The sequence below is a fragment of the Pistacia vera genome, unplaced genomic scaffold (genome assembly GCF_008641045.1).
Source record: "Pistacia vera cultivar Batoury unplaced genomic scaffold, PisVer_v2 Contig146, whole genome shotgun sequence".
Lineage (NCBI taxonomy): Eukaryota > Viridiplantae > Streptophyta > Magnoliopsida > Sapindales > Anacardiaceae > Pistacia > Pistacia vera.
This window is the reverse complement of record NW_022195532.1, coordinates 1269262-1295794: the sequence shown is the minus strand read 5'-3', so window position 1 is coordinate 1295794 and position 26533 is coordinate 1269262. Positions and strand designations below refer to the sequence as shown.

Genomic DNA, 26533 nt, shown 5'->3' with positions numbered 1-26533 from the left:
ATACGTGCATGTGCATGGATCTACAACAGAAAATGCAAACCAGATACTGAAAGTACAAACAATACAAGAGTCAAAACTTTTATAATGGAATAACAGCAGTATGATTTATAAGACAGTAACAATTATAACAGAGCAAACCAAGTTCATGGCACTATTTTTCTATCAAGTTCAACTCAGCCTGAACTGCACAAAAGAATTTCTACTCAAGTGTCCTACTGGATTCTTTTTCTTATTGTCCTGTACTTTTAGGTATCAAACAAACTTGTCAACTCTGCCTAATGCCTTGAAGATTATACTGTTTATACTATTATAATATAATTTGGAAGAGCTAAGCCGGTAAACCCTCCTCATAAGGCAGAACATTTTTTTTTTTTAATTAAGAAAATTCATTGTTACCTTTTTAATTGAAAAAAAGTCTATGCTAGGCGAAGTATAGGCTGATGAAAAAAGTGATACAGTGAGAACATAAAATTCCATTTAACTGATCTGATACTACTTGTCATAATTGGGAAAACAGGCTGAATAATTTATATACTATACAGTACCTGATGTGTACGTCCAGTTTCTGTTCTCCACTCCACCAATACAGACAGACCGCAAACAAAGAATTTTAGTTACTTTGAACTTGATAAAGGCTCAACCAACATGCATCAGACCCTGGGAAATGCTTTACATTCATTGACTTGCATGTACACATATCTCTCAAGAGTATTTAGTATTTTATCAGATGCCAAAGAAACAGAAGATTCTCACTAAAATGGATTTGAATCAAACATATAAAACTGCTTTCAAAGCACTTGCATTCAAAAAATACTCTTATGATTGTGTACAGCGTCAGCAAACAACCCAGATATGGCAAGTGTAGGTCAATGTAGCAAACTTCGGACATCCAGTTTTCTTTTGTGGCAAAATCCAAACATCTGCTACCAAAGTTGCAGTATACAGGCTCTGTGATAAATCATTCAGCTCTATCCAAAGGACTCAATTGCACAAATTCACTTCCTCCTTTTCAAGAGTGAATGAGTGATACTAAATTTGTGAGTCAGCCCTAGCATTTTTTCACCAATAATCCCCACAAGAACAAACTCCATCTTTAAAATGGTGGAACCTATTAGTGTCTCTGACAAATATTTCTCTCCTTTCAAAACTGGATATAAATTTTATAACAGCATGACAATCAACGCAGATTCTTAGGTTCTTAATCACTTGAAGAGGAGCTCCTGGTGGAGTATTAAGAAGTCCAAGCACTACAGCCAACTTCTCACTATGCCCACACAAGATCTGCTCCTTATCCTGCTCCTCCACATCTTGCAGCACAAAGTCAGTATGTGGAAGGTAACCTGACTTCTTCATCTCCATGTTTAATTTATTTAACTTCTCCATGATTTGGGCCATTTGAGGATGTGATTCATCTCCGGCAAGAAGCATATGTACTTTGTTTTTGACCTCAATCCAACTACAGCCAGGGCTCTTCCTCAAACCCATAGCTTTCATCCTATCTCTCACCGCATCAACCTTAGTCCACATGCCTTTGGAAGCATATATATTGGACAGAAGGATGTAGTTCCCAGAATTTGTAGGTTCCAGTTCAAAGAGATGTTTAGCAGCAGCCTCACCTAAACTCACATTACTGTGAACCCTACAAGAACTAAGCAAAGCTCCCCAAATACAAGCGTCTGGCTCGAAAGACATTCGCTCAATCATGTTATATGCCTCTTCTAGCCTTCCAACACGACCTAGAAGGGTCACCATGCAAGCATAATGCTCCATCCTTGCTTCAATACCATGCTCTTCACACATGCTATCAAATAATTTGCAGCCTTCATCAGCTAGGCCAGCCTGGCTACAGGCAGATAATACACAAACGAAGCTAATAAAACTAGGCTTTTGTCCACTCCTGTGCATCAAATGAAAAATCTCTATAGCTTCTTTAGCCTTTCCATGCACAGCATATCCACCCATTATAGCGTTCCAACAAGCCAAGTTTTTGGATGGCATCCTATCAAAACAAAGTCGTGACATTTGAATCCTTCCACACTTTGCATACATATCAATTAGGGCCCCAGACACGTAAATACCATCAGATATTCCTCTTCTGATAGAAAAGCAATGAGCTGCCTTCCCGAGCATCAATGCTGCAATACTTCCACAGGCTGATAGCAAGCAAGGTATTGTAACATTGTTTGGCTTCATCCCCGCTGTTTGCATCTCTCTAAAAAGTTCCAATGCCTCAATACCTTTCCCATTTTGTGAGCAACCAGCAATCATTGACGTCCAAGACACAACATTTAATTCCACTCCTTGGCTCTGGAATTGCCTAAAGACCTCCAATGCATTGTCAACAAGACCATTCCTACAGAGACCCGTAACAAAAGCATTGCAAGCACCTACATCCAAATTTTCCATTTCATGAAACACTTTGGACATATTCCACGTACACGCACACTTTCCATACATATCAATAAGTGAACTACTGACGCATTTGTCCTCCAATAAACCCTGCTTGATTACAAAACCATGAATCTGAATCCCAAGTTTGGGATTCTCCCAGTCGCCCACAGCTGGAAGAACACTAGAAACACTATGTTCATCAGGCGTAAATCCTTCAAAATGCATTCTTTGAAACAAAAGAACCGACTCTTCATAATGTCCACTATGATTAAACCCCGAAATCATACCATTCCAAGATACCACATTGGGTTCCACTCTTAATCGAGCCATCTCATTAAAGAGTTTTTTCGCTACATCCACGCACCCTTGTCGCGCGTAAGCCGCAAGCAGAGCACTAAAAGTAACCACATCCGGTTGGGCTAATCTATCAAACACTTTGTGAGCGTCTCCAATGTTCTGACATTTGATGTACATATGAATCAAAGAAGACTGAACAAACGAATCTAAATTAAACCCGCATACAAACACCATTGCATGAACTTGTTTTCCAGTTTCCACTAACGACAATCCACTGCAAGCCTTAAAGATATTAGGCAACACGTGAGCATCAGGTGGCAGACCGTGAGAGAGCATTTGAGCGAATACACGGAGTGATTGAGTAAAAAGATTTTGTTTCGAGTAGGCGTAGATAAGAGTAGAGTAAGAAAAGATTGTCGGCTCAAGAGTAGAAGAAAGGATTTGGTTTGCGTCATCGAAGTCTTGGTGATTTGCATATTGAGACAGAAGCCTTGTGGCGAGATAAGTGTCATTAGAGCCACCGGTTTTGAGGATGTGAGCATGCGCTTGCTGTGTCTGTGACAGAGATGATTTGAGTGAGTTGAGGGTTTGAAAGATTGAGCGTTGAATGTTTTCGAAGAGAGGAAGAGCCTGTTTCGTCAAGTTCATTATACGTTAAGCCTAATTTTTCAAACGCATATGAACATATATGAGAGGGCTCTGATTTGTTCACGCAATGTTAAGTTTGCCTCAAAAGGCAAGAAAATACAAAAGGGTACCGTACAATTAAGGGGAAATTTGCCCTCTTATAAACCGTACAATTAATTTATAAGTAAGTTAGGCTTGTAAGAAAAAAAAAACTAGAATGATGAAAAATATATGCATTATAAGTTAGTTGATCAAATATATTACTATATTATCCTTATTTAATTTTAAAATTCTATATTATACTCTTAGTTTTATATTTTAAACATGACATTTTACTATAATACATTTTTTAGTCATTTTAATAATAAAATATATTTATAAACCATATTTTACCAAATACGTCAATTACTTATTAGTCACTTTAACCAAACATGTAATTGCTTAAAGGGTTATTTGTCTAAGCTTATAAGCTGGTCAAACTAGTTTATAAGCTCTGAAATTAAGTTGACATGTTTGTTTATAACTTTTTTGAGCTTATAAACCACAAAAAATAAGTTGAGAGAGGTACTTTTTTTTTTTTCTTATAAACACTCTATTTATAAACTAGTTTGACCAAGTATATTACCATATTATCCTTGTTGAATTTTAAAATTTCATAGTATACCCTTGTTTAATGTAATACTATTTTCAGTCATTTTATAATAAAATGTACCCACATTTTATCAAATACGTCAACTACTTATTAGTCACTTATAAGTATTTTAACTAAACATATAATTACTTAAAGTTTTAAATACTTATAAATTAATTTTCATAAGCTCAAACAAACACCCCCTAAAATTTGAATCCTTATAAACTCAATTTAACTTATAATAACTGTTTATAATCTAATTTTTATAAGTTCAAGATAAACACCCTAAGTTGACTAAATANGTAAGAAAAGATTGTCGGCTCAAGAGTAGAAGAAAGGATTTGGTTTGCGTCATCGAAGTCTTGGTGATTTGCATATTGAGACAGAAGCCTTGTGGCGAGATAAGTGTCATTAGAGCCACCGGTTTTGAGGATTTGAGCATGCGCTTGCTGTGTCTGTGACAGAGATGATTTGAGTGAGTTGAGGGTTTGAAAGATTGAGCGTTGAATGTTTTCGAAGAGAGGAACAGCTTGTTTCGTCGAGTTCATTATACGTTAAGCCTAATTTTTCAAACGCATATAACATATATGAGAGGGCTCTGATTTGTTCACGCAGTGGTAAGTCAAGTTTGCCTCAAAAGGCAAGAAAATACAAAACGGTACCGTTATAAAGTCCTTCAAATTAGTTTATGAATTCTAAAATTAAGTTGAGAGGTTGTATGAAACTTTTATAGGTTTATAAGTAAAAAAAAATAAGGTTGAGGGAAAGTATTTTTTTTTTTATTTATAAGCTAGTTTAACTAAATATATTACTACATTATTTCTATTTAATTTTAAAATTCTATATTATACTTTTATTTTTATATTTCAAACATATTATTTTATTATAATATCTTTTTTAATTATTTTAATAATAAAATATATTTATAAGTCACATTTTATTAAACACATTAATTACTTATTAGTTATTTTAATTAAATACATAACTGTTAAATTTCAAATGCCTGTAACCTCGATTTAGCTTATAATAACTGCCTGAAATTTTTATAAGCTTAGCAGTTAGCACCCCCAAAGTTGACTAAATAAATAAAAGAGAATTTAATGAGGATGTGATTTATTTATTTCTAACTATAAATAAACAATAAATAACACCTTCTTTCTGGCTGACTATCCCAGCGAAGAGAAGTAAGAGAAAAGGGAGCGAAAAATATGCATAAAATAAATGGAGCGTTCAAGCCCAGTACTGCCGCCGGCAAAGTACAATGGTTTTGTGTACAAGAGTCGGCTAGTTGACTCAGACACCATCATGGTCCAAGTGTTATTCAACCCGGTCTTTCCCGATAACAGAGACGCTTGGCCATCTCTGAAGCCTTGAACACTAGCGCCCGCGCGTTTCCGTCATCATCCATCTCTTTGCTTTACGTCAGGATCTCTTTTCTTATTTCTTAATTTTTTTTGCTTTGTTATAAAATATTTCAATTTCATGTTATTTTCAAGTTGCAAACTAGATAATTGTATTTCTCTAATAAAGTTACCTAACTACTCTTAGGAGAGCTTTTTACTTAAAAAATTAAGCTTACAATTGGAGAGCGCTTAATCTCCTGTTCAAAACCTCTAGGCTTGCCCATCTGAGTGCGTTACGCAAAGGTCTTATGTTCGAGTCGAGATTAATTAAAGCGCGTATAAACTAGTCAAAACTCTAGTTATAATAAAAATAGGGTGTTTAATGGACTCCGAAACTAGTTGAGAGAGATACAAACTAGCCCACAAAAGAAACCACTTATCATATTTGTGACTTACCTATTCTATTGGGTTTGTAAGATATTCAATAGACTCTAAGATTAGTTGAGGTGTGAGCAAATTGGTTCGAACACCCTGATTATTAAAAAAGTAAGGTGTTTAATTAACTCTAGTATTAATTAAGGGACACGTAAACTGATTCGATCACCTCAATTATAACAAAAAGTAAAATGTTTAATAGGCCTTAACATCAGTTAAGATGCGCATAAACTTTTCTTTGTGTTAGAGTAGTGATTTTGATTATTGGATAAACAGAAAACATAAACTGTTTAAAAATAAAAATGCTTTTGTGTTTGTTTTGTTATTCCTATCTTACTTTCAACATCAAATCGAGTCGACCCGGCTGGGAAACCTGTTGGACCGGATAAGAAACGGTTGGCGTAGTTTTGAAGCTGAGAGGGGCTATATAAAGCAGGGAAATCCGAGTAACTAGCCTGGGGCATAAAAGAAGAAACAAAGCCGTAGAAGAGGGCTCTTTATCTAGAGCGAAAGAGGTAAGTTACAGATCTAACCTTGCCCTAGTTTCTCTTTTTGCCTTCGATTATCTGCTTCAGCTTCTCGATTTGCGTACTGTTATCTTGTTAAATTTGCCTCAAAAGGCGGGAAACTGCAAAACGGTACCGTACAATTAAGTTATTAAATAAATAAAAGCAAAAAATAATGAGGATGTGGTTAATTTATTTTGAACCATAAATAAATAAATAAAACCTTCTTCCTTGCCCATTCCAGCGAAGATTAGTCAAGAGAAAGGAGAGCAAAAATATGCAGAAAGGAAATGGCGCAACTCTAATATTACAATCGGTTTTGGTATTGTTTTTTGTTCTGAATAATTCATCTGAACGGAGCGTTCAAGCTCAGTCACTGCCGCCAGCAAAGTACGATGGTTTTGTGTATAAGAGTCGGCCAGTTCACTCGGACACCATCATGGTCGAAGCGTTCTTCGACCCCGTCTGTCCTGATAGCAGAGATGCGTGGCCATCTCTCAAACAAGCCCTTGAACACTATAGCCCTCGCGTTTCCCTAGTCGTTCATCTCTTGCCTTTGCCGTCAGTATCTCTTTTCTTATTTCTTATTTTTTATTTGTTATAAAATCTTTCAATTTTATGATGCCTTGTTGAATTTTTGCGGTTCGATCATCTATCTAAAAAGTTATATAATTTGCTTGATTTCAATAATGAGTTGGTGATGAGCTCTAATAATGAAATGTTGTCATTTTTTTTTTTAAAAGAAGTATTTCCTTGTTTTGTATTCTGTATATCAAAATATTGATTTGTGTGGATGGAGAAACTCTGAAAGTGTAGGAGTTCAGTCTGGTTTTTGAATGAGCTAATACTTTTTCCAATTAAGAATTGCAGTTACCACAACAATGCTTTTGCTACTTCTCGTGCTCTGCACATTGTAAACATGCTGAATTCTTCCTCCACTTTCCACTTGTTGGAGGGGTTCTTCAAACATCAGGTTAAGATTCACATCATTAATGTCACATTATTTTCAAGTTGCAAACTAGTTAATTATATTTCTCTAATAAGTACTGAACGATTCAATCTAAAAAGAATTTATAGAAATTGATGTGTACACCTATGATGTTTTTGTTAATTTATATTTTAAATACCATGCACTTTGATATCTGGTCAAGTTTACGTCTAATTTCTTATTTTCACAGTTGATACAGATTTTTATAGTCATTTTTCATAGTGCCATTATTGATTCATTATTTTGAACCTATTTGGGTTGTTATTGATTTGAAGGATTTGTTTCTATAGGGACACTGTTTCTGAATATATTGATACATCCTTTTGCTATTCGAAGTGATACTTGTGCAGCTATGGTGGCTAACTTTGACTTGTGGAAATTGCTTAACAGGAGAGATTTTACAATGCTCCGACATTCAACATGTCAAGGGCGTCTGTTGTGAAGGAAATTGTCAAGTTTGCAGCTGAGGGAGTTGGAAACTCTTATATATCCGCACTTGAGTCTGGCTTTACGAACAGAAAAACTGATCTTTTGACAAGGGTTTCCTTCATGGTAGAAAATCATGTTCTTTTCTGTGCAGCTATGTAATCTATCATTTTCCAGAAAACTTAAATTTTATTAATCGAGGAATGGAAAGATAGATTTAATTTTTTAAGCTAGAAATCTAAAGAATATAGACATCAGCACTTTTCATATATGGTATTAAACTATTAATTGTTTTGCACTCTTATATATGTACCATTCATTCTGGGTCTTTCATCTTGCAGTATAGCACCTCAAGAGGGGTGTCTGGGACGCCTACTTTCTACGTTAATGGATTTGTGCTGCCGGATGCTGGCTCCCCACTAGATTATATTGGATGGAGAAAGGTCATTGATCCATTGGTTAGCACAAAGGCTTCCAAGATGGATGATTTAGTGCCTTTCTTCGGATGATTATTCATTCAGCTGTCCAAGATTCTAAGATAGCTTGTGTTTACTTGGTGTTAGATGACCACAGAGAAAAAAAAACCAGCATGATGAGAGTCTATTCGGCTGGATGTTTTCTCTATTTGTGTGATAATAGCCTCTCAATAATGGTCATGAAACTCTGTTGTTAATATGAAGGTGTTAAATTTGGAAAAGCTACTGTACTAGCATGTGATTAAGCTTTAAAATATGCAATTGGAGTGCGCCTAATCTACTCTTCAAGCGTGTTATATTTGAAAACCATTGTTGAGATTCTATCCCCCACCTCCACTTTTTCTAATTAACAGATATCAGGACATTTTCCTTTATGAAATTACTTTAAGAAGAAAAGGAAAAAGGGTTGACCGCAATATGGGTGTAATAATATTTGTGGATTCAAGTGATACGATGGAAGCAAATATTCTTTCATATAAAACAAATTCAATCTTATCTTTATTGAAAATCGAATAGAAACTCCACGATTGAAGACTCCGTTCTTTGTGTTAGAGAGAGTTGTGATTTTGATTCTTGGACAGACATAAAACATAAATTGTTTAAAAATAAAAAAAATAAAAAACACTTTAAGCTGTGTTTGTTTTGTTATTCATATTTTATCTAAAATGCATATTTATTTCATTATTCTCAAAATCTTATTATATTATATTTAACTATTTTTAAACCTCTTATTTGTTAATTTAGTTAAATATCTCTTATACTAAAACATTAGAAATTAATAAAAACACTCCGTTCACTCATTAAATTCCGATCATCATTGTCATAAATAAATAAATAAAATCTTCTTTCTCAGTCATAGTGGATTTAACTAGAAAATGTCATATTAATGGACGATTGGTCACATTCAGTCGGTTGTATGCCATTATAGTGACTTTCGATCACCTTTTGATGATGGTGACCCGTTGCCAACATTTAATGGGTGAGTGAGAATGTTTTTGTTAATTTTTTTTATTTTATTATACGGATATTTAGCTAAATTAAAAACCTAGGGGTGTTTTAATTCATTTTTAAATTCTCCCTACCCAACTCAACTTTAAAGAAAATGATATTTAAAATAATAACAATCAAACAGAGCCTTACAACATCAAATCGAGTCGACTCGGCTGGGAAACTAGTTGGACCGGATAAAGGAATCGGTTAGCGTAGTTTTTGAAGCTGAGCGTGACTATGTAAAGCAGAGAAATCCGAGTAACTGGCCTGGGGCATAAAAGAAGAAACAAAACCGTACAAGAGGGCTCTTTATCTTGAGCGAAAGAGGTGAGTTACAGATCTAACCTAGCCCTAGTTTCTCTTTTTGCCTTCGATTATCTGCTTCAACTTCTCGATTTGCTTTCTGTTATGTGTTATCTTGTTATATTTGCCTCAAATGGCAGGAAACTGCAAAACGGTACCGCACAATTGAGTTAATTAAATAAATAAAAGCAAAAAATAATGAGGATGTGGTTAATTTATTTTGAACAATAAATAAATAAATAAAACCTTCTTCCTTGCCCATTCCAGCGAAGAGAAGTCGAGAGAAAGGAGAGCAAAAATATGCAGAAAGGAAATCGCGCAACTCTAATATTACAATCGGTTTTGGTATTGTTTTTTGTTCTGAATAATTCATCTGAATGGAGCGTTCAAGCCCAGTCACTGCCGCCAGCAAAGTACGATGGTTTTGTGTACAGGAGTCGGCCAGTTCACTCGGACACCATCATGGTCGAAGCGTTCTTCGACCCCGTCTGTCCTGATAGCAGAGATGCGTGGCCATCTCTCAAACAAGCCCTTGAACACTATGGCCCTCGCGTTTCCCTAGTCGTTCATCTCTTGCCTTTGCCGTCAGTATCTCTTTTCTTATTTCTTATTATTTTTTTTTATTTGTTATAAAATCTTTCGATTTTATGATGCCTTGTTGAATTTTTGCGGTTCGATCATCTATCTAAAAAGTTATAAAATTTGCTTGATTTCAATAATGAGTTGGTGATGAGCTCTAATAATGAAATGTTGTCATTTTTTTTTAAAAGAAGTATTTCCTTGTTTTGTATTCTGTATATTAAAATATTGATTTGTGTGGATGGAGAAACTCTGAAAGTGTAGGAGTTCAGTCTGGTTTTTGAATGAGCTAATACTTTTTCCAATTAAGAATTGCAGTTACCACGACAATGCTTTTGCTACTTCTCGTGCTTTGCACATTGTAAACGTGCTGAATTCTTCCTCCACTTTCCACTTGTTGGAGTGGTTCTTCAAACATCAGGTTAAGATTCACATCATTAATGTCACATTATTTTCAAGTTGCAAACTAGTTAGTTATATTTCTGTAATAAGAACTGAACGATTTAATCTAAAAAGAATTTATAGAAATTGATGTGTACACCTATGATGTTTTTGTTAATTTATATTTTAAATACCATGCACTTTGATATCTGCTCAAGTTTACGCCTAATTTCTCATTTTCACAGTTGATACAGATTTTTATAGTCATTTTTCATAGTGCCATTAATGATTCATTATTTTGAAGCTATTTGGGTTGTTATTGATTTGAAGGATTTGTTTCTAGGGGACACTGTTTCTGAATATATTGATACATCTTTTTGCTATTCGAAGTGATACTTGTGCAGCTATGGTGGCTAACTTTGACTTGTGGAAATTGCTTAACAGGAGAGATTTTACAATGCTCCGACATTCAACATGTCAAGGGCGTCTGTTGTGAAGGAAATTGTCAAGTTTGCAGCTGAGGGAGTTGGAAACTCTTATTTATCTGCACTTAAATCCGGCTTTACGAACAGAAAAACTGATCTTTTGACAAGGGTTTCCTTCAAGGTAGAAAATCGTGTTCTTTTCTGTGTAGCTACGTAATCTATCATTTTCCAGAAAACTTAACCTATATTTTATTAGTTGAGGAATTGAAAGATAGATTTAATTTTTAGCTAGAAATCTAAAGACTATAGACTACAGCACTTTCATATATGGTATTAATTGTTTTGCTCTCTTATATATGTACCATTCATTCTGGGTCTTTCATCTTGCAGTATAGCACCTCAAGAGGGGTGTCTGGGACGCCTACTTTCTACGTTAATGGATTTGTGCTGCCTGATGCTGGCTCCCCACTAGATTATATTGGATGGAGAAAGGTCATTGATCCATTGGTTGGCACAAAGGCTTCCAAGATTGAGGATTTAGGGCATTTCTTCTCATGAGTATTCATTCAGCTGTCCAAGATGCTAAGATAGCTGGTGTTTACTTGGTGTTAGATGACAACAGAGAAAACAAAACCAGCTTGAGAGTGGCTGGATGTTTTTTCTTTTTGTGTGATAATAGCCTCTCAATAATGGTTATGAAACTATGTTGTTAATATGTAGGTGTTAAATTTGGAAAAGCTACTGTACTAGCAATCTAGCATGTGATTAAGCTTTAAATATGCAATTGGAGTGCGCCAAATCTCCTCTTCAAGGGTGTTATATTTGAAAACCATTGTTGAAATTCTATCCCCCACCCCCAATTTTTCTAATTTACAGATGTCAGGACATTTTCCTTTATAAATTTACTTTAAGAAGAAAAGGAAAAAGGGTTGACCGCAATATGGGTGCAATATTATTTGTGGATTCTAAGTGATAGGATGGAAGCAAATATTCTTTTATATAAAACAAATTCAATCTTATCTTTATTGAAAATCGAATAGAAACTCGACGATTGAAGACTCCGTTCTTTGTGTTAGAGAGAGTTGTGATTTTGATTATTGGACGGACATAAAACATAAACTGTTTAAAAATAAAAAATAAAATTTTTTTTTTAAAGACTTTAAATCGAGTCGAACCGGCTGGGAAACCGGTTGGACCGGATAAAGGAGTCGGTTAGGGTAGTTTTAGTATCCGAGCGTGGCTATATAAAGCAGAGAAATTGCAGTAACCGGCTTGGGGCATAATAGAAGAAACAAAGCCGTACAAGAGGGCTGTTTATCTTGAGCGAAAGAGGTGAGTTACAGATCTATCCTAACCCTAGTTTCTCTTTTTGCCTCCGATTTTCTACTTCAACTTCTCGATTTGCGTACTGTTGTCTTGTTTTTAAAATTCTTGAAATTTTTTTTACTTATTTTCTTCTCTCGGTTCGCACTTTTCTTATGTTGCCTTGTTATTAAATTTATACGTGTTTTGCTCATGTGATTTTGGAGGGTATTCTTTTGGTTTTTGGTTTTTTTTTTTTTTTTTCTTTGGTATTTTGATTTTTCTTTTCTGGGTTGGAAAAAGGATGGATCGGTACCAGAGAGTAGAGAAGCCAAAAGCAGAGACTCCAATTGACGAAAATGAGATTCGAATTACTAGCCAAGGGAGGATGCGCAGCTATATCACTTATGCTATGACTCTACTTCAAGTATTTTTCTTTTCTCTTTTGCATATTTTTTTTTTTTGGGCTGATTTTTTGTATATCTCACAATTAAAAGTGTATAAACCTGGACTAGATGGAGGCATGAAGTCTCTAGAGTTTAGGAAATTTAACTTGTAGAATACAATATTTAAGAGCTGGTTGAATTAGGGTTTCAACTGCATTTATTTTCAGTTGATGATTATGGTGAAGTTCGTTAGATACTCTATGGTTAGGTATTTGTATGAGTGGAGAACAGCATACCAGAAGCTTCAGGAGAGGTAAATGTTAAAGGGAAATTTTTGGGATCTATCTTTATTATGGAATAGCGGCTGTGCTATTATGCATTGTGTTCATTCCTTGCTTTACTATGTGGTAAAGGAGGAATGAAGTAAATTCGTGTCTATTAGGGAATTTCATCATATCCAATTTAATGAGGTGCAATGACTTTATGTCACTTGTAGTAAGTAATATGGCCATGTAGTTGAGGTGAAAAAAAAAATTGTCATTCGTTTATTGTTTTCTACAGCTTTCTTATATCTCTTGTGTATTTGTTTGTAGGAAAAAGGTTCAAATGAAGTTGTATTCAAGGCAATGGGAAGGGCTATCAATAAAACTGTGACCATAGTGGAGTTAATTAAGGTATATTTTATCTTTTGCCCCTTTGCTTGTCAGTGGTAAGCCAGATCATTTGGTTACATTTACTATTCATCATTTGAGGCTGAAAAGTGGTATCTTGTAATGTAATGCAGAGAAGAATTGTTGGTCTTCATCAGAATACAGCTATTGGTTCCACAGACATAACTGATATGTGGGAGCCTCTGGAAGAAGGCCTCCTTCCGTAAGAGCAGCCTTACCTTTATTTAACCATAATTGTTGCATGCCAAATGTGAATTTATTCCTCACGCGTCTTCATTTAATATTATTTTTTTCAACGATCTTAGTTTTCTTTGTCTTGTTATCTTAGTTTGGAAACCACAAGGCATGTGTCAATGATTACAATAACCTTGTCAAAGAAGGAACTGAATACCTCTTCTGTTGGGTAAGAAGTTTATGCTTTTATCTGGTACAATCTGCTTAGCTCATTCAGTACAATTTAATATATGAATGCCGTCACTGACTTTTGTAACTCATGATGAATTGTAATCACTCACTCATGAAATTGCTATCGTCTTCAGGTATCAGCTTCCACTGCCTGCTGAACAGGTCAGGGCATCCACAGAATTTGATTATGATGGAGGTATTGCCACGAGTACTGTACAAATGTAGTATTGCTTTCAAGTGGCCATGTTTTCATATTTTAAAATTTTCTTTCCGTTGCAGAGGGTTCGCCTAGTGGCCGGCGTAGAGGTCGATCAGGCAGAGGAAGGTCAAGAGGAAGAGGTAGATATTCTTTGAAGTTTGATTTGGTTTATACTTTTACCTTTGAATCCTCTCACACATTGGTTAGTGCATACACAAACACAGAAAGGGGGAGACTCATGCACTAGCATTATTCTGATTAAGAGTAGGACCTGATTGTCTTCCCTCCTCTCTCTTACATGGGTAGCCTGCTTGTATTTTGTGGTTTTCTGCTGTTCTGAAAATACAGTAAGAAAACAAATTTAGATGGCTATGAGGATGAGAGCTTCTATACCAAAGACTTCTGGCATAATAGCTAGAATGTGGCTGTTATGGGTTTACCCATTAAAAATGTGGAGGTAGAGCTTGAATATTGGGTTTCTTTCCTTTCTCTGATTGGCTTCATTAGTTATTATAATTGGAAGCAATATCATTCAGACTGGTAAATATTAGGTATGAGATTATTGTTATAGGGATTCTGTATATTAAAACTTTTGTGTAAGTGAATCTGCAATACTCTTATTGTGCTTAGCACGATATTTTTTACTTTGTCAATGGCATAAGTGAGACCTTCACCCCAAACCTTAAATGGCAATACTCTTATTTTGCAGGGAATGGTTTCGTGCCTGTTGAGTATGAAGATGGAGGTTGGGACCGCAACAATCGGGGGTATGCTAGAGGTAGGAATAGAGGGAGAGGACGTAGTTTCCGCGGCCGTGGGAGGGGAGGATACAATGGACCTTATGTTGATGGAAAGCAAGATGGATACTATAATGAAGCACCTGCTCAAGGCAGTGGTATGTCCTTTCTCACTTTTTTGTAGTTTTAGGACTTTCTCAACATTGAAGTGGGTTTGACTGGGCTATTCTTAATCAATTGGTTCTGCAGTGGGACACCCTTGGACCTTAAGTTGATTAGTTACCTAATTTCCCACTATTTATTAATATATTCATGTTGAAGATGTATAAATGCAATTTATTTAGCATTACAAAATTATTAATAGAACTTGAGGCCTAGAAAAACAAGTTTTATATGAATTCTTGTACAACAGGACGTTTAACCTGCCAGAGATGATTATAATTTCTTTAATGGTCTTTTGTTTGAACAGTAAATTCTAATTTTGTCTTAATTCTTAATCCCTGTTCTTCATCATGGCATTTTCTTTCCTTGCTGGCACATAACTTTTATGTTTTGGAGAATGTGCTTCGGATGACAGAACATTAAAGAGAACCAGCTACATTTTTTTTTTTTTTTTTCTCTTAATTGTGCATTTGTGCTGGTATTTGTAATTTGTTGAAATGGGTGTTTTTGCTTTTATGTAGGTCGCGGTCGCGGGAGGGGATACCGTGGAAGAGGTCGTGGCTACAGATCAAATGGACCGATCCAGGCAGCAGCATGAGACTTGGTGATTCTCCCTTGAATGTGATGGAAAGTGGGAGTGTTGCCTTACCTATCTTATGTCTAATTGTCTCTTACATTTTTATCCTATGTCACCAACTGGCAGTGTTAAATGTTAATTTTAGGATATTCATATAGTAGTGTATTTGTAGTTTAAAACCCTTTCACAAGGCAGCCTCTTTTTGTTGTAGATGATGTAGCGGAGATGATGTTTGTATTTGTACAACTCTCAACTTTCTGACTGGGCAGTTATTCTTTGATTTTTCTGTTTGGAGTATTTTGACCTGTTATTTATATAAATGTTAGATTGTATTTTTATCTTTTTTTATCCCTGGAGCTTGGAGGGGTCATATTATTGCCCTGGAAATTGAGAACAGGGAGAACATGGGACTAGTTACTCTGCTCAATCGATGAGTGATTGGGGAGGTCATTTTGAGAATCAAAATTTGATGAAGACTTTGTTCAGGATTAAATCAGTAAAAATGTTAAAATACAACAAAGAAATAAAAAAGGGCACACAAATTAGACACGAATTCAAGTAGGTTATTGAAAGGAAAAAGAAAAACAATTGTCGTAAAAATCGTTAAAGAAGTTTAAAATCGGTTCCAGGAGAAATGATAATTGCTATTTGTAATTCATACAATACCCATTATTATTGTTTAATTTGATTTTGAGACTTGAGTAAATGGCCGGCTCGGGGTCACTTGGCTCACGTGGCTGTAATCGCTTATTGTAATTGTCTAATTGATATATACCCATTATTTTATGTCCCTCCAGGGCCTCCACCTGTCCACCATTTAATTTCAATTTTTCTTTTTCTGGCTTGAATGATAAGAAAAAAGAGTGACACTGAGAATAGTGCTCCGAACCCTAAAGCTTTCCGCATCGAAATCTTCTCCTGATTCGTTAGTATCATTTCCATTCTTCAGTTGTTTCCATTCGTATTCAAACACTAAATCTTAATCTTTTAGGATAGTTTTTACATAAGATTTTCTGCAAAGATGACTCAAGACGTGGAGATGAAAGACCACCAAACTCCTTCGCATTCTGTTTCCTCAGCTGTGCCATCCACTTTACAGCGTTAGTATCAATTTCAATTCAATTCAATTCTCAATCTCTTTATTTCAACTAATATTGTAATCTTTCTTTTATATAGATTTGAAGGAGATATCATCGATCATAGAGTCTGGCTCCTACACCAAGGAGATTCGCCGGATTGCTCGTGCCGTTCGTCTCACCATGGGCCTGAGGCGGAAGCTGACTGCTAACGTGCTCTCTGCATTTCTCGATTTTGCACTTGTGCCAGGTTCCGATGCGCATGCTCGATTGTCTCCGTATCTTACTAAAGTAAATTTCCAAATCTTCGATCGTTTTTTGTTTTTATTCAATTGCTCTGTTATCTTTTGATGTTTGAATAATCGTTATGATGGCGCTTTGCAGACTGGGTCAGGGAAATGAACTTTAGTTAGAGTCTTGGTCTTGCCTGGTTGACTATATTTGTTTGAGACTAGATTTCAGTGGTTGTAGGCTTATCTAACCAAGACAGATTCTGAAAATTTGATAAGTCTTATCTGAACTCAGAAGTAAAAATAGTTTATAACCTTCAGGTTGTATTTATCTATGGGCGGACCTGTAATTGCTGTAGCAGTGTCATGATACTTTATACCATTAATGTATGGTATTGCAAGAATGTCATTCATAGGGAATCGGTTGAAATTGTGGGGTGACTATGGTAGATAAGTCTTGTATGAATTCACTTTGCATAATAGGTTGCTTTCATTAGTTTTTATTGCTTCTATTTTGGATAATAAATCATTTGTTTTGGGTGGGGGGATTTATTCTTTTCCATGAAATTTTCTTTTCTGGTTCTTGTAACCTCTTATATCTCAATTTAGACTTGAGTATTGATAGATTATATAGTTCAGAGGGACATCCAGAACATGTTCCTTGGTGGATTCCTCTGGGCACTTTTTTTGAATGGTCCAGTATGATTGTGACTCTTAACTTTTGTGTTTCTGAATGAAGCATATCATTTATGATAATAATTATCTAAATCCATTATTTGCTTATTATTGCATATACTGCTATAACCTTTTTGATATCTCGTTGGAAATCGATAATCTTGTAGATTTCACTTTTCTGTAACAATGCATATAGGAAAATGAGCATGACATGGAAGTTGATACTGCGACATCTGCTGCCCAAACTCCAGGAAAATACTTGTTGCCAGAGCTTGAAATCTACTGCTACTTGCTTGTTCTTCTATTTCTGATTGATCAGAAAAAATATGATGAGGTTAGTTAATTATGGATGCCTTAGAAATAGTCCATTTTGGTTGAAACCATCAAGTTGGTTACTAATGATACTTTCCTTTATTTACTCTTTAGGCCAAAGCTTGTTCCTCTGCAAGCATTGTTCGACTCAAGAACCTAAACAGAAGAACTATTGATGTTCTAGCATCTAGATTGTACTTCTATTATTCGTATAGCTATGAGCTCACTGGTGATCTTGCACAAATTCGTGGGTGAGCAATCCATTGCCCTGTGTGTTTCCTTTGTAATTGTTATATGTGAATCTCACTCCTCCATGCATGTATGTGGTTCATAGATGCTACTATGTGTGTGCTTCTACTACATAGAGTTTGACAACATTGTTCAAATCTTCTTTTCAGCAACCTTCTTGCCTTGCATCGTATTGCCACTTTGCGCCATGATGAGTTGGGTCAGGTTTGTTATCAAACAAGCAAGTAGTTTTCAGTGTCAAGGATTTTGAATCTCATCAGTGATATAATGGGTTATGCAGGAAACACTTTTGAACCTGTTACTTCGTAATTACCTCCATTATAACCTTTATGATCAAGCTGAGAAGCTGAGGTCTAAGGCACCACGATTTGAAGCACACTCCAACCAGCAGGTAAGGCATCATATTTTTAGGGCACTCAGATAATATGTGGTCTTTTAGGTTACTCGTTGGATGAAAGGAGTTGTTGTTGGGATTATGCTCTTGTTCTATGTTAGATTTATAAATTAAGTTTTAAAAGGATCAGTTTTGACGTCTGCAACTATCAGCTTAGGCTTAGATTTGGCCTTAGGGACATCATTCTCATTATTTGCCACATCTTATGGCTGCTTGTGTTTTATAGTTTCCAGGTGTACATTGTCGTTGGCTATCTGCTGGCTTTCACCATTACCATTCTCTGCATGGAATATCTTGTAGGTGGTGACTGAGATTGTGCATGTTTTGTCTTTTCAGTGATGTTGACGTTAATTATTTTCTGTGCAGTTCTGTCGATATCTCTTGTACCTTGGGAAAATTCGGACAATTCAGTTGGAGTATACCGATGCTAAAGAGAGTCTACTGCAGGCAGCTCGGAAAGCTCCTGTTGCCGCTCGTGGCTTCAGAATTCAATGTAACAAGTGGGCTATATTAGTCCGCTTGCTGTTGGGGGAAATACCTGAGAGGACCATCTTTATGCAGAAAGGGATGGAAAAGGCATTGAGGCCATATTTTGAGCTTACGAATGTAAGTCTAACTTGTCCATGTATAATTGTTTTGGAAAATTGTATTAAGTTTCGAGTTTGTTACAGATCGTGGGTGTTGACCATGCCAAATGGTACTTACAGCTAGTTATTAGTTCTGTTTTGGATGAACGGTGTAATTTTTTAGCTGTTAAAACTTGCAGGCTGTACGGATTGGTGACTTGGAAATGTTTAGGGCAGTTGCAGAGAAGTTTGCTGGCACCTTCAATGCTGACAGAACGCACAATCTAATTGTTAGGCTGCGGCATAATGTCATTAGGACTGGATTACGCAACATAAGCATCTCTTATTCCCGCATCTCACTTGCAGATGTTGCTAAAAAATTGGGGTTGGACTCCGCAAATCCAGTTGCAGATGCCGAAAGCATTGTGGCCAAAGCCATTCGTGATGATGCGATAGATGCCACATNTGGTTGTAGGCTTATCTAACCAAGACAGATTCTGAAAATTTGATAAGTCTTATCTGAACTCAGAAGTAAAAATAGTTTATAACCTTCAGGTTGTATTTATCTATGGGCGGACCTGTAATTGCTGTAGCAGTGTCATGATACTTTATACCATTAATGTATGGTATTGCAAGAAAGTCATTCATAGGGAATCGGTTGAAATTGTGGGGTGACTATGGTAGATAAGTCTTGTATGAATTCACTTTGCATAATAGGTTGCTTTCATTAGTTTTTATTGCTTCTATTTAGGATAATAAATCATTTGTTTTGGGTGGGGGGATTTATTCTTTTCCATGAAATTTTCTTTTCTGGTTCTTGTAACCTCTTATATCTCAATTTAGACTTGAGTATTGATAGATTATATAGTTCAGAGGGACATCCAGAACATGTTCCTTGGTGGATTCCTCTGGGCACTTTTTTTGAATGGTCCAGTATGATTGTGACTCTTAACTTTTGTGTTTCTGAATGAAGCATATCATTTATGATAATAATTATCTAAATCCATTATTTGCTTATTATTGCATATACTGCTATAACCTTTTTGATATCTCGTTGGAAATCGATAATCTTGTAGATTTCACTTTTCTGTAACAATGCATATAGGAAAATGAGCATGACATGGAAGTTGATACTGCGACATCTGCTGCCCAAACTCCAGGAAAATACTTGTTGCCAGAGCTTGAAATCTACTGCTACTTGCTTGTTCTTCTATTTCTGATTGATCAGAAAAAATATGATGAGGTTAGTTAATTATGGATGCCTTAGAAATAGTCCATTTTGGTTGAAACCATCAAGTTGGTTACTAATGATACTTTCCTTTATTTACTCTTTAGGCCAAAGCTTGTTCCTCTGCAAGCATTGTTCGACTCAAGAACCTAAACAGAAGAACTATTGATGTTCTAGCATCTAGATTGTACTTCTATTATTCGTATAGCTATGAGCTCACTGGTGATCTTGCACAAATTCGTGGGTGAGCAATCCATTGCCCTGTGTGTTTCCTTTGTAATTGTTATATGTGAATCTCCCTCCTCCATGCATGTATGTGGTTCATAGATGCTACTATGTGTGTGCTTCTACTACATAGAGTTTGACAACATTGTTCAAATCTTCTTTTCAGCAACCTTCTTGCCTTGCATCGTATTGCCACTTTGCGCCATGATGAGTTGGGTCAGGTTTGTTATCAAACAAGCAAGTAGTTTTCAGTGTCAAGGATTTTGAATCTCATCAGTGATATAATGGGTTATGCAGGAAACACTTTTGAACCTGTTACTTCGTAATTACCTCCATTATAACCTTTATGATCAAGCTGAGAAGCTGAGGTCTAAGGCACCACGATTTGAAGCACACTCCAACCAGCAGGTAAGGCATCATATTTTTAGGGCACTCAAGATAAGATGTGGTCTTTTAGGTTACTCGTTGGATGAAAGGAGTTGTTGTTGGGATTATGCTCTTGTTCTATGTTAGATTTATAAATTAAGTTTTAAAAGGATCAGTTTTGACGTCTGCAACTATCAGCTTAGGCTTAGATTTGGCCTTAGGGACATCATTCTCATTATTTGCCACATCTTATGGCTGCTTGTGTTTTATAGTTTCCAGGTGTACATTGTCGTTGGCTATCTGCTGGCTTTCACCATTACCATTCTCTGCATGGAATCTCTTGTAGGTGGTGACTGAGATTGTGACTGTTTTGTCTTTTCAGTGATGTTGACGTTAATTATTTTCTGTGCAGTTCTGTCGATATCTCTTGTACCTTGGGAAAATTCGGACAATTCAGTTGGAGTATACCGATGCTAAAGAGAGTCTACTGCAGGCAGCTCGGAAAGCTCCTGTTGCCGCTCGTGGCTTCAGAATTCAATGTAACAAGTGGGCTATATTAGTCCGCTTGCTGTTGGGGGAAATACCTGAGAGGACCATCTTTATGCAGAAAGGGATGGAAAAGGCATTGAGGCCATATTTTGAGCTTACGAATGTAAGTCTAACTTGTCCATGTATAATTGTTTTGGAAAATTGTATTAAGTTTCGAGTTTGTTACAGATTGTGGGCGGTGACCATGCCAAATGGCACTTACAGCTAGTTATTAGTTCTGTTTTGGATGAACAGTGTAATTTTTTAGCTGTTAAAACTTGCAGGCTGTACGGATTGGTGACTTGGAAATGTTTAGGGCAGTTGCAGAGAAGTTTGCTGGCACCTTCAATGCTGACAGAACGCACAATCTAATTGTTAGGCTGCGGCATAATGTCATTAGGACTGGATTACGCAACATAAGCATCTCTTATTCCCGCATCTCACTTGCAGATGTTGCTAAAAAACTGGGGTTGGACTCCGCAAATCCAGTTGCAGATGCCGAAAGCATTGTGGCCAAAGCCATTCGTGATGATGCGATAGATGCCACATTGGATCATGCAAATGGGTGGATGGTATCTAAGGAGACTGGAGACATTTATTCGACAAATGAGCCTCAAATTGCCTTCAACTCTAGGATCGCTTTTTGTCTTAATATGCACAATGAAGCAATTCGGGCCTTGCGCTTTCCCCCAAATACACACAAGGAGAAGGAAAGTGCTGAGAAGAGGAGAGAAAGGCAACAGCAGGAGCAAGAACTTGCAAAGCATATTGCTGAGGAGGATGATGATGACTTTTGAGAATGGTGTGGGCACCATTGTGTTTTATTTTTGCACACATACATTCTCTATTTTTGTTACTGCTGCTTCCGAAAGTTCATAGTATTTTTCAGTTTTCAATCAATCTGAGACTAACCAGTTCATTGTGATGCATATACAACTTAGATCCCTGTTTTTTAATCTTCATTTAGCATTAGGGTGTTGTGTTTTTCCATGGACTTCTCAAACCTAGTAACATAGTTGCCTATTTTTGGAAGTAGTAGCTGGTGGTCTCAATAGTGTACTTACCTGCCCGAAGCAGTTCTCCTAAAAGAATTACACTATTACTTCCTATTCTTCATGAAAATAGAAGCAAGGAATCAGTGCCAAGCGTTTCCACCATGGCCAATTTTTAAGAAATCACTAATCATACTTCGATAATTACTGTCTAAAATGCATAAATCTAAATCAGCTTGGCTAGGTGCCGCAGTTGGAGGCTTTAGGCTAGAAAAGGCTCGCGTCCAAAGGGCTAGTGGAGAGACAAACCTTTTGGGCTAGGCCATGGAGAGGGAAAACCAATAGCCCAGCTGCATGACGAGGTGATAGGTTCCAGTGCTCTCGACTCTAACTCTGTCGGGTAGTACCGGACCCACACAATGCGGTGCGGAGTCAGACTTGCCCAGACAAAAAACGGGTGCTTCTGCATTGTGATTATTGTTTACGTGAACGGTTACGATTGTAGGATACTGGGGTCCACTTAAGCTGTATTATTTAGGTACACCGGTGGCTTTTGTTTTGATTATCCTGTCACTCACCTTAATCGATGCCACACTTCTGTTGAGTACCTAATAATAAGGGATTGTTGACGGTGGGCATGATGTGTGTCTATGGGCGATGGAATGACAGTATATAGTAAATATGAATATGGGTCGACCCATAATTTGGCATGTGGTCCATCAAGAAGTGCTTGACGGTGAAAGCGATGCCATATGATTTGTTCTGTTAATGCATGCTCTGAATCTGCATATCTCGACGTAACTTAATATAAAGGGCTAATACAGGATTCATTCTTTGTTCTCCAATTAGATTAAGATCAGATCAACCGTAAGATTGGTGATCAAAGCCAACATTATTGTTAACCATTCTTTGAATATAATAAGAAGGGTTCACCATCTAAATGTCAAAACGTGTCATGTGCATGAGCATGAGGAGTTAAATAGTCTTGCCCAAGAGCCATGTGAAATTTGTATCATACGATCTAAGCAAAAAATATTCTGTCACACAAAATCATGTTGAAGATGTCGTTTTATCTTCAAAAGAAGGAACAACTAGGCTTGTGGTTTTTGATCCATTCACGGCTCTGCATGTGGGTGGCAAGGCAAGAGTGGGAGAACGTGGGAATAATTGAATGAGGTTCAGATTTCTTCAGTCTTGCAGAGACAGATAATAAATTTAAATATTGTATTGTTTTTAAGTTTCTCTATAGTCTCAGAGATCACATGTGAGCTTGTTGCCATTTGATAAGAGAGTCGAGAGTCGGTCATTTATTTAAAGAAGCTGTTTCTTAAGCTTGCAACCGTCAATAAATGTAATTAAATTCATCTCCAATCCTCATCCTCCATCTAAAACACTCTCCTTCATTTCTCGTCTTTTGGGCTACTAAGAAATGGCGAAACCCTTGTCTTTACTTGCAGTTATCTTGATTCAGTTGAGCTATTTTACTATCAATACCAACGCCTTTACTGCTTCTGGTTGGAATAAAGGTCATGCCACTTTTTATGGAGACAGTGATGCCTCGGGAACAATGGGTATGTAATGTAGTTTTTCATTTTATGAAACTATACTTTTATAATAATCCTGTATATAATAAAATGATTGCTTTGTGGCCTCACAGGGGGAGCTTGCGGGTACGGGAACTTGTATTCCACTGGTTATGGAACTAGAACTGCCGCTTTAAGCACTGCATTGTTCAATGATGGAGCTTCATGTGGGCAATGTTTCAAGATCATGTGTGATTATAAATCAGACTCCAGATGGTGTATTAAAGGAACTTCTATCACCATTACTGCAACAAACTTTTGCCCTCCTAATTACGATCTTCCAAACAACAATGGAGGCTGGTGCAATCCTCCTCTCCAGCATTTCGATATGGCCCAGCCAGCTTGGGAAAAAATTGGTATTTATAGAGGTGGAATCATTCCTGTTTTGTTCCAAAGGTATTAATTTTTTTTTTTTTTTCAAAAATCATTTCTTTCATTTTACTCTTTATATCATTTTGTCTATGTTCTTTGTTAAATTTCTTGGTATCTTAATATTGATGCAGGGTTCCATGCAAGAAGCACGGTGGAGTAAGATTCACCATTAACGGGAGAGACTATTTTGAGCTTGTTTTGATCAGCAATGTGGGTGGGGCTGGTGCTATTCAATCTGCATATATCAAAGGTTCGAAAACCGGGTGGATGTCCATGTCTAGGAATTGGGGAGCCAATTGGCAGTCAAATGCATATCTCAATGGCCAATCACTATCGTTCAAAGTCACCACAACCGACGGTGAAACTCGTATATTTACAAACATCGTGCCATCGAACTGGGCATTTGGGCAGAGCTTCTCTAGCAGAGTACAATTCTCATAAGTTAAAAAGTGGCTTCAGAGTTCAAGGTTTTGTGACTTGAATTGGCAGAGGCGTGCTTGTTATTTCATTAAAGCAGCCCGCCGCGTTTTTCTGAGGGAATCAATCACATGGTAATTAAATGAAATCTCAAGTGGATTAAATTGGAAGCAATCCATGAACTCAAGCCAACTATTACTCTACATGTGTTTTATGATCCGTAAATTTTGCAGTGATTTATGGATGCTCAAATTATTAATTTAAAGATCATGTGTTAAATAGTTGATGTACAACAATAAGAAGCTCAGTTTAATTAATTAAGCTCAAGCTTCAGCATACATAAATTTTTGGTTTTACATGCTTGTAATATGATCAGTTTTATCATTCAAAGGAAATAAAGTTATCAACTTCTTGTCTCATTTATCCACCCCGTTTTTCTTGTATTATTCTTTTCCCATTGTCTTTGTATATGTGATTTCCAATCTGAAACAAACTGCCGTTGTATTTTGTCCTACCTTTCTATACCTTATATCACAAATTCATCATTATGGAGAGATTCAGCAAAGGACATAGAAGGGATGAACCCCTCTGTCTGACCATTTCAATGGACCCCCAAAAGGATTTTTCATTTGGTAGAAGACATGCAACAAATTATAACGAACCTTTTAACTAGCCTAACTTTGAACGAAAATAATAGAACCACCGAAGGTTGCACACTGAATAACGTGACAAAATCCTTAGCATTACTCAACTTTGAATTAGGCACCCGAAGGAAACAGAAACACTACAGACCTTTCTCACATTTTTGATGTAAAATCTGACGCTTGAACTACTGCTCATCAAATTATGAAGTTCAGATGGACTGCCAATATAGATATTGGATAGATCAAATTGTTGAAAATGGTTCATACTTGGAGATCCCAATTAATAATTGGGTTTAACTTGGTTTTTAAAGATTTGGGCTTGAAACAGTTTAGCTCAAATGTGATTAGGTTTATTATTGCTCATTTTGTATATATATGTTCTAATAGTGAAAAATATTGCAAAAGAATAAATTGTGAGTGAGTTGTCGATACTGCTATTCTTGTATTGTCGCATATTTCTGAAAACTTAATAAAACTTCTTCATCTTAAATATTGGACGTAGTTATTTGAATTTGAGAATAAACGAAGGTAAAATGATTATCTTTTTTTACTTCTTGTCTTCAAAGTTTCGTGTAATTTAGCGTTAAATTTCAACACAAGTCAAACTCAAATTTAAAGACAGGAATCCAACAGTAATATCATGTTAAAAAATCAGCTAACCCAAAAGCATAAAGTTATAAGAAAAATAACTTCAAAATTCAATACTTGTACTACCAGCTCAATTATTGTTCACCTCTTTAAAGGTTCTACTCCTGTAGATGAGTTTTTCAAATAATAAAACACAGTCAACACTAGATGTCAGGGCTGGTAGTTGGCCAGCCCTAAAATCATGTCTCAAGCAACGCATAATAACCCATCAATACCTATTATATAATATTAGGCGATTGTCCACTTCTTATTTGCAGCTGAATTTTCCTCGTCAAAGTCACTTTTTAAAGGTTTCAAAAGCTAATCCTGCAGCTTTAATTTTGACAGTCCTCTGAAACAGATTTGGAACAATATTTCTTACATGAAAATCTAACTCAACCTTTAAGTAAAACAAAGGTTGTTAATACTGATAGTGACAAATCCATATATAGGGGTTGTGAAGTTGCGTTACGCAACAAAGCTTTATTGGTTCAACCTCACCACCCAACATATTCTTCCATATATACAGCTTTGTAGGGTCATCGTTCTACTCTACAAAAGCACTTTGCTTAATCTCCAATCACGCCTAAAAAAATAATTCTGCTGCAGGGAATGCGGCTACGTTTAAGTTTTGGTGTGGCCCCTCATCAGCTCTGCGCAAGACTTGAAATTTGAAACTGAGACTTATCTTTTCTGAAGAATTATGTTAATAAACTGTGACATATACAGCACTTGCTTATCTTCTTTTTAATTGCTTCTTTAATGCTCCTGATAATGTTTCGTTATCACCAGAAAAAAAGTAGAATTAAATC

The 26533-nt window shown here is 36.3% G+C and overlaps 6 protein-coding genes across 8 annotated transcripts; 5 read left to right on the top strand and 1 right to left on the bottom strand.

Moving 5' to 3' along the window:
• Positions 1-551: 551 nt before the first annotated feature.
• LOC116123900 (pentatricopeptide repeat-containing protein At1g20230) lies at positions 552-3379 on the bottom strand. The gene has a single exon (XM_031409641.1). It carries the CDS (start codon positions 3334-3336, stop codon positions 1060-1062), a length of 2277 nt encoding a protein of 758 aa, XP_031265501.1. The 5' UTR covers positions 3337-3379; the 3' UTR covers positions 552-1059.
• Positions 3380-6488: 3109 nt separating this feature from the next.
• On the top strand, positions 6489-8376 carry LOC116123845. Its single transcript, XM_031409579.1, has 4 exons — positions 6489-6791; positions 7101-7203; positions 7609-7770; positions 7986-8376. The coding sequence occupies exons 1-4, from the start codon at positions 6508-6510 to the stop codon at positions 8151-8153; spliced, it is 717 nt and encodes a 238-aa protein (XP_031265439.1). The 5' UTR covers positions 6489-6507; the 3' UTR covers positions 8154-8376.
• Positions 8377-9300: 924 nt separating this feature from the next.
• Positions 9301-11609, top strand: LOC116123846. The gene is made up of 5 exons (XM_031409580.1): positions 9301-9437; positions 9681-9997; positions 10311-10413; positions 10818-10979; positions 11189-11609. The coding sequence occupies exons 2-5, from the start codon at positions 9714-9716 to the stop codon at positions 11354-11356; spliced, it is 717 nt and encodes a 238-aa protein (XP_031265440.1). The 5' UTR covers positions 9301-9437; positions 9681-9713; the 3' UTR covers positions 11357-11609.
• LOC116123844 (ribonuclease P protein subunit p25-like protein) lies at positions 9402-15534 on the top strand. 2 transcript variants are annotated; one of them, XM_031409578.1, is made up of 9 exons: positions 9402-9437; positions 12404-12527; positions 13080-13160; positions 13271-13359; positions 13486-13560; positions 13697-13758; positions 13842-13901; positions 14471-14656; positions 15182-15534. In XM_031409578.1, the coding sequence occupies exons 2-9, from the start codon at positions 12405-12407 to the stop codon at positions 15256-15258; spliced, it is 753 nt and encodes a 250-aa protein (XP_031265438.1). In that variant the 5' UTR covers positions 9402-9437; position 12404; the 3' UTR covers positions 15259-15534. The 2 variants fall into 2 exon arrangements, with proteins under 2 accessions (XP_031265438.1, XP_031265437.1); XM_031409577.1 differs by lacking the exon at positions 9402-9437 and adding an exon at positions 11991-12130.
• A 532-nt stretch (positions 15535-16066) lies between these two features.
• Positions 16067-22124, top strand: LOC116123836 (probable 26S proteasome non-ATPase regulatory subunit 3). Of its 2 annotated transcripts, XM_031409569.1 has the most exons (9): positions 16067-16337; positions 16414-16604; positions 17415-17552; positions 17645-17781; positions 17929-17983; positions 18060-18170; positions 18540-18779; positions 18940-19202; positions 21634-22124. In XM_031409569.1, exons 1-9 carry the CDS (start codon positions 16259-16261, stop codon positions 21881-21883), a joined length of 1464 nt encoding a protein of 487 aa, XP_031265429.1. In that variant the 5' UTR covers positions 16067-16258; the 3' UTR covers positions 21884-22124. The 2 variants fall into 2 exon arrangements, with proteins under 2 accessions (XP_031265429.1, XP_031265430.1); XM_031409570.1 differs by lacking the exons at positions 16067-16337; positions 16414-16604; positions 17415-17552; ... (3 more) ...; positions 18540-18779; positions 18940-19202 and adding exons at positions 19825-19982; positions 20075-20211; positions 20359-20413; positions 20490-20600; positions 20971-21210 and having other exon boundaries at positions 21371-22124.
• A 953-nt stretch (positions 22125-23077) lies between these two features.
• On the top strand, positions 23078-24771 carry LOC116123835 (expansin-A11). Its single transcript, XM_031409568.1, has 3 exons — positions 23078-23649; positions 23736-24057; positions 24165-24771. The coding sequence occupies exons 1-3, from the start codon at positions 23508-23510 to the stop codon at positions 24472-24474; spliced, it is 774 nt and encodes a 257-aa protein (XP_031265428.1). The 5' UTR covers positions 23078-23507; the 3' UTR covers positions 24475-24771.
• The last annotated feature ends 1762 nt before the right edge of the window (positions 24772-26533 follow it).

Bases quoted from the DNA above. Each gene is read 5' to 3' on its own strand.
- LOC116123835 (XM_031409568.1), top strand. From the start codon at position 23,508: ATGGCGAAACCCTTGTCTTTACTTGCAGTTATCTTGATTCAGTTGAGC. The intron at 23,650-23,735 runs GTATGTAATGTA...GTGGCCTCACAG, and splicing joins TGATGCCTCGGGAACAATGG to GGGGAGCTTGCGGGTACGGG. The intron at 24,058-24,164 runs GTATTAATTTTT...ATATTGATGCAG, and splicing joins ATTCCTGTTTTGTTCCAAAG to GGTTCCATGCAAGAAGCACG.
- LOC116123844 (XM_031409578.1), top strand. From the start codon at position 12,405: ATGGATCGGTACCAGAGAGTAGAGAAGCCAAAAGCAGAGACTCCAATT. The intron at 12,528-13,079 runs GTATTTTTCTTT...ATTTGTTTGTAG, and splicing joins ATGCTATGACTCTACTTCAA to GAAAAAGGTTCAAATGAAGT. The intron at 13,902-14,470 runs GTAGATATTCTT...CTTATTTTGCAG, and splicing joins AGGAAGGTCAAGAGGAAGAG to GGAATGGTTTCGTGCCTGTT.
- LOC116123836 (XM_031409569.1), top strand. From the start codon at position 16,259: ATGACTCAAGACGTGGAGATGAAAGACCACCAAACTCCTTCGCATTCT. The intron at 17,553-17,644 runs GTTAGTTAATTA...TTTACTCTTTAG, and splicing joins ATCAGAAAAAATATGATGAG to GCCAAAGCTTGTTCCTCTGC. The intron at 17,782-17,928 runs GTGAGCAATCCA...TCTTCTTTTCAG, and splicing joins GATCTTGCACAAATTCGTGG to CAACCTTCTTGCCTTGCATC.
- LOC116123846 (XM_031409580.1), top strand. From the start codon at position 9,714: ATGCAGAAAGGAAATCGCGCAACTCTAATATTACAATCGGTTTTGGTA. The intron at 9,998-10,310 runs GTCAGTATCTCT...TAAGAATTGCAG, and splicing joins GTTCATCTCTTGCCTTTGCC to TTACCACGACAATGCTTTTG. The intron at 10,980-11,188 runs GTAGAAAATCGT...TTCATCTTGCAG, and splicing joins TGACAAGGGTTTCCTTCAAG to TATAGCACCTCAAGAGGGGT.
- LOC116123845 (XM_031409579.1), top strand. From the start codon at position 6,508: ATGCAGAAAGGAAATGGCGCAACTCTAATATTACAATCGGTTTTGGTA. The intron at 7,204-7,608 runs GTTAAGATTCAC...ATTGCTTAACAG, and splicing joins AGGGGTTCTTCAAACATCAG to GAGAGATTTTACAATGCTCC. The intron at 7,771-7,985 runs GTAGAAAATCAT...TTCATCTTGCAG, and splicing joins TGACAAGGGTTTCCTTCATG to TATAGCACCTCAAGAGGGGT.
- LOC116123900 (XM_031409641.1), bottom strand. From the start codon at position 3,336: ATGAACTTGACGAAACAGGCTCTTCCTCTCTTCGAAAACATTCAACGC.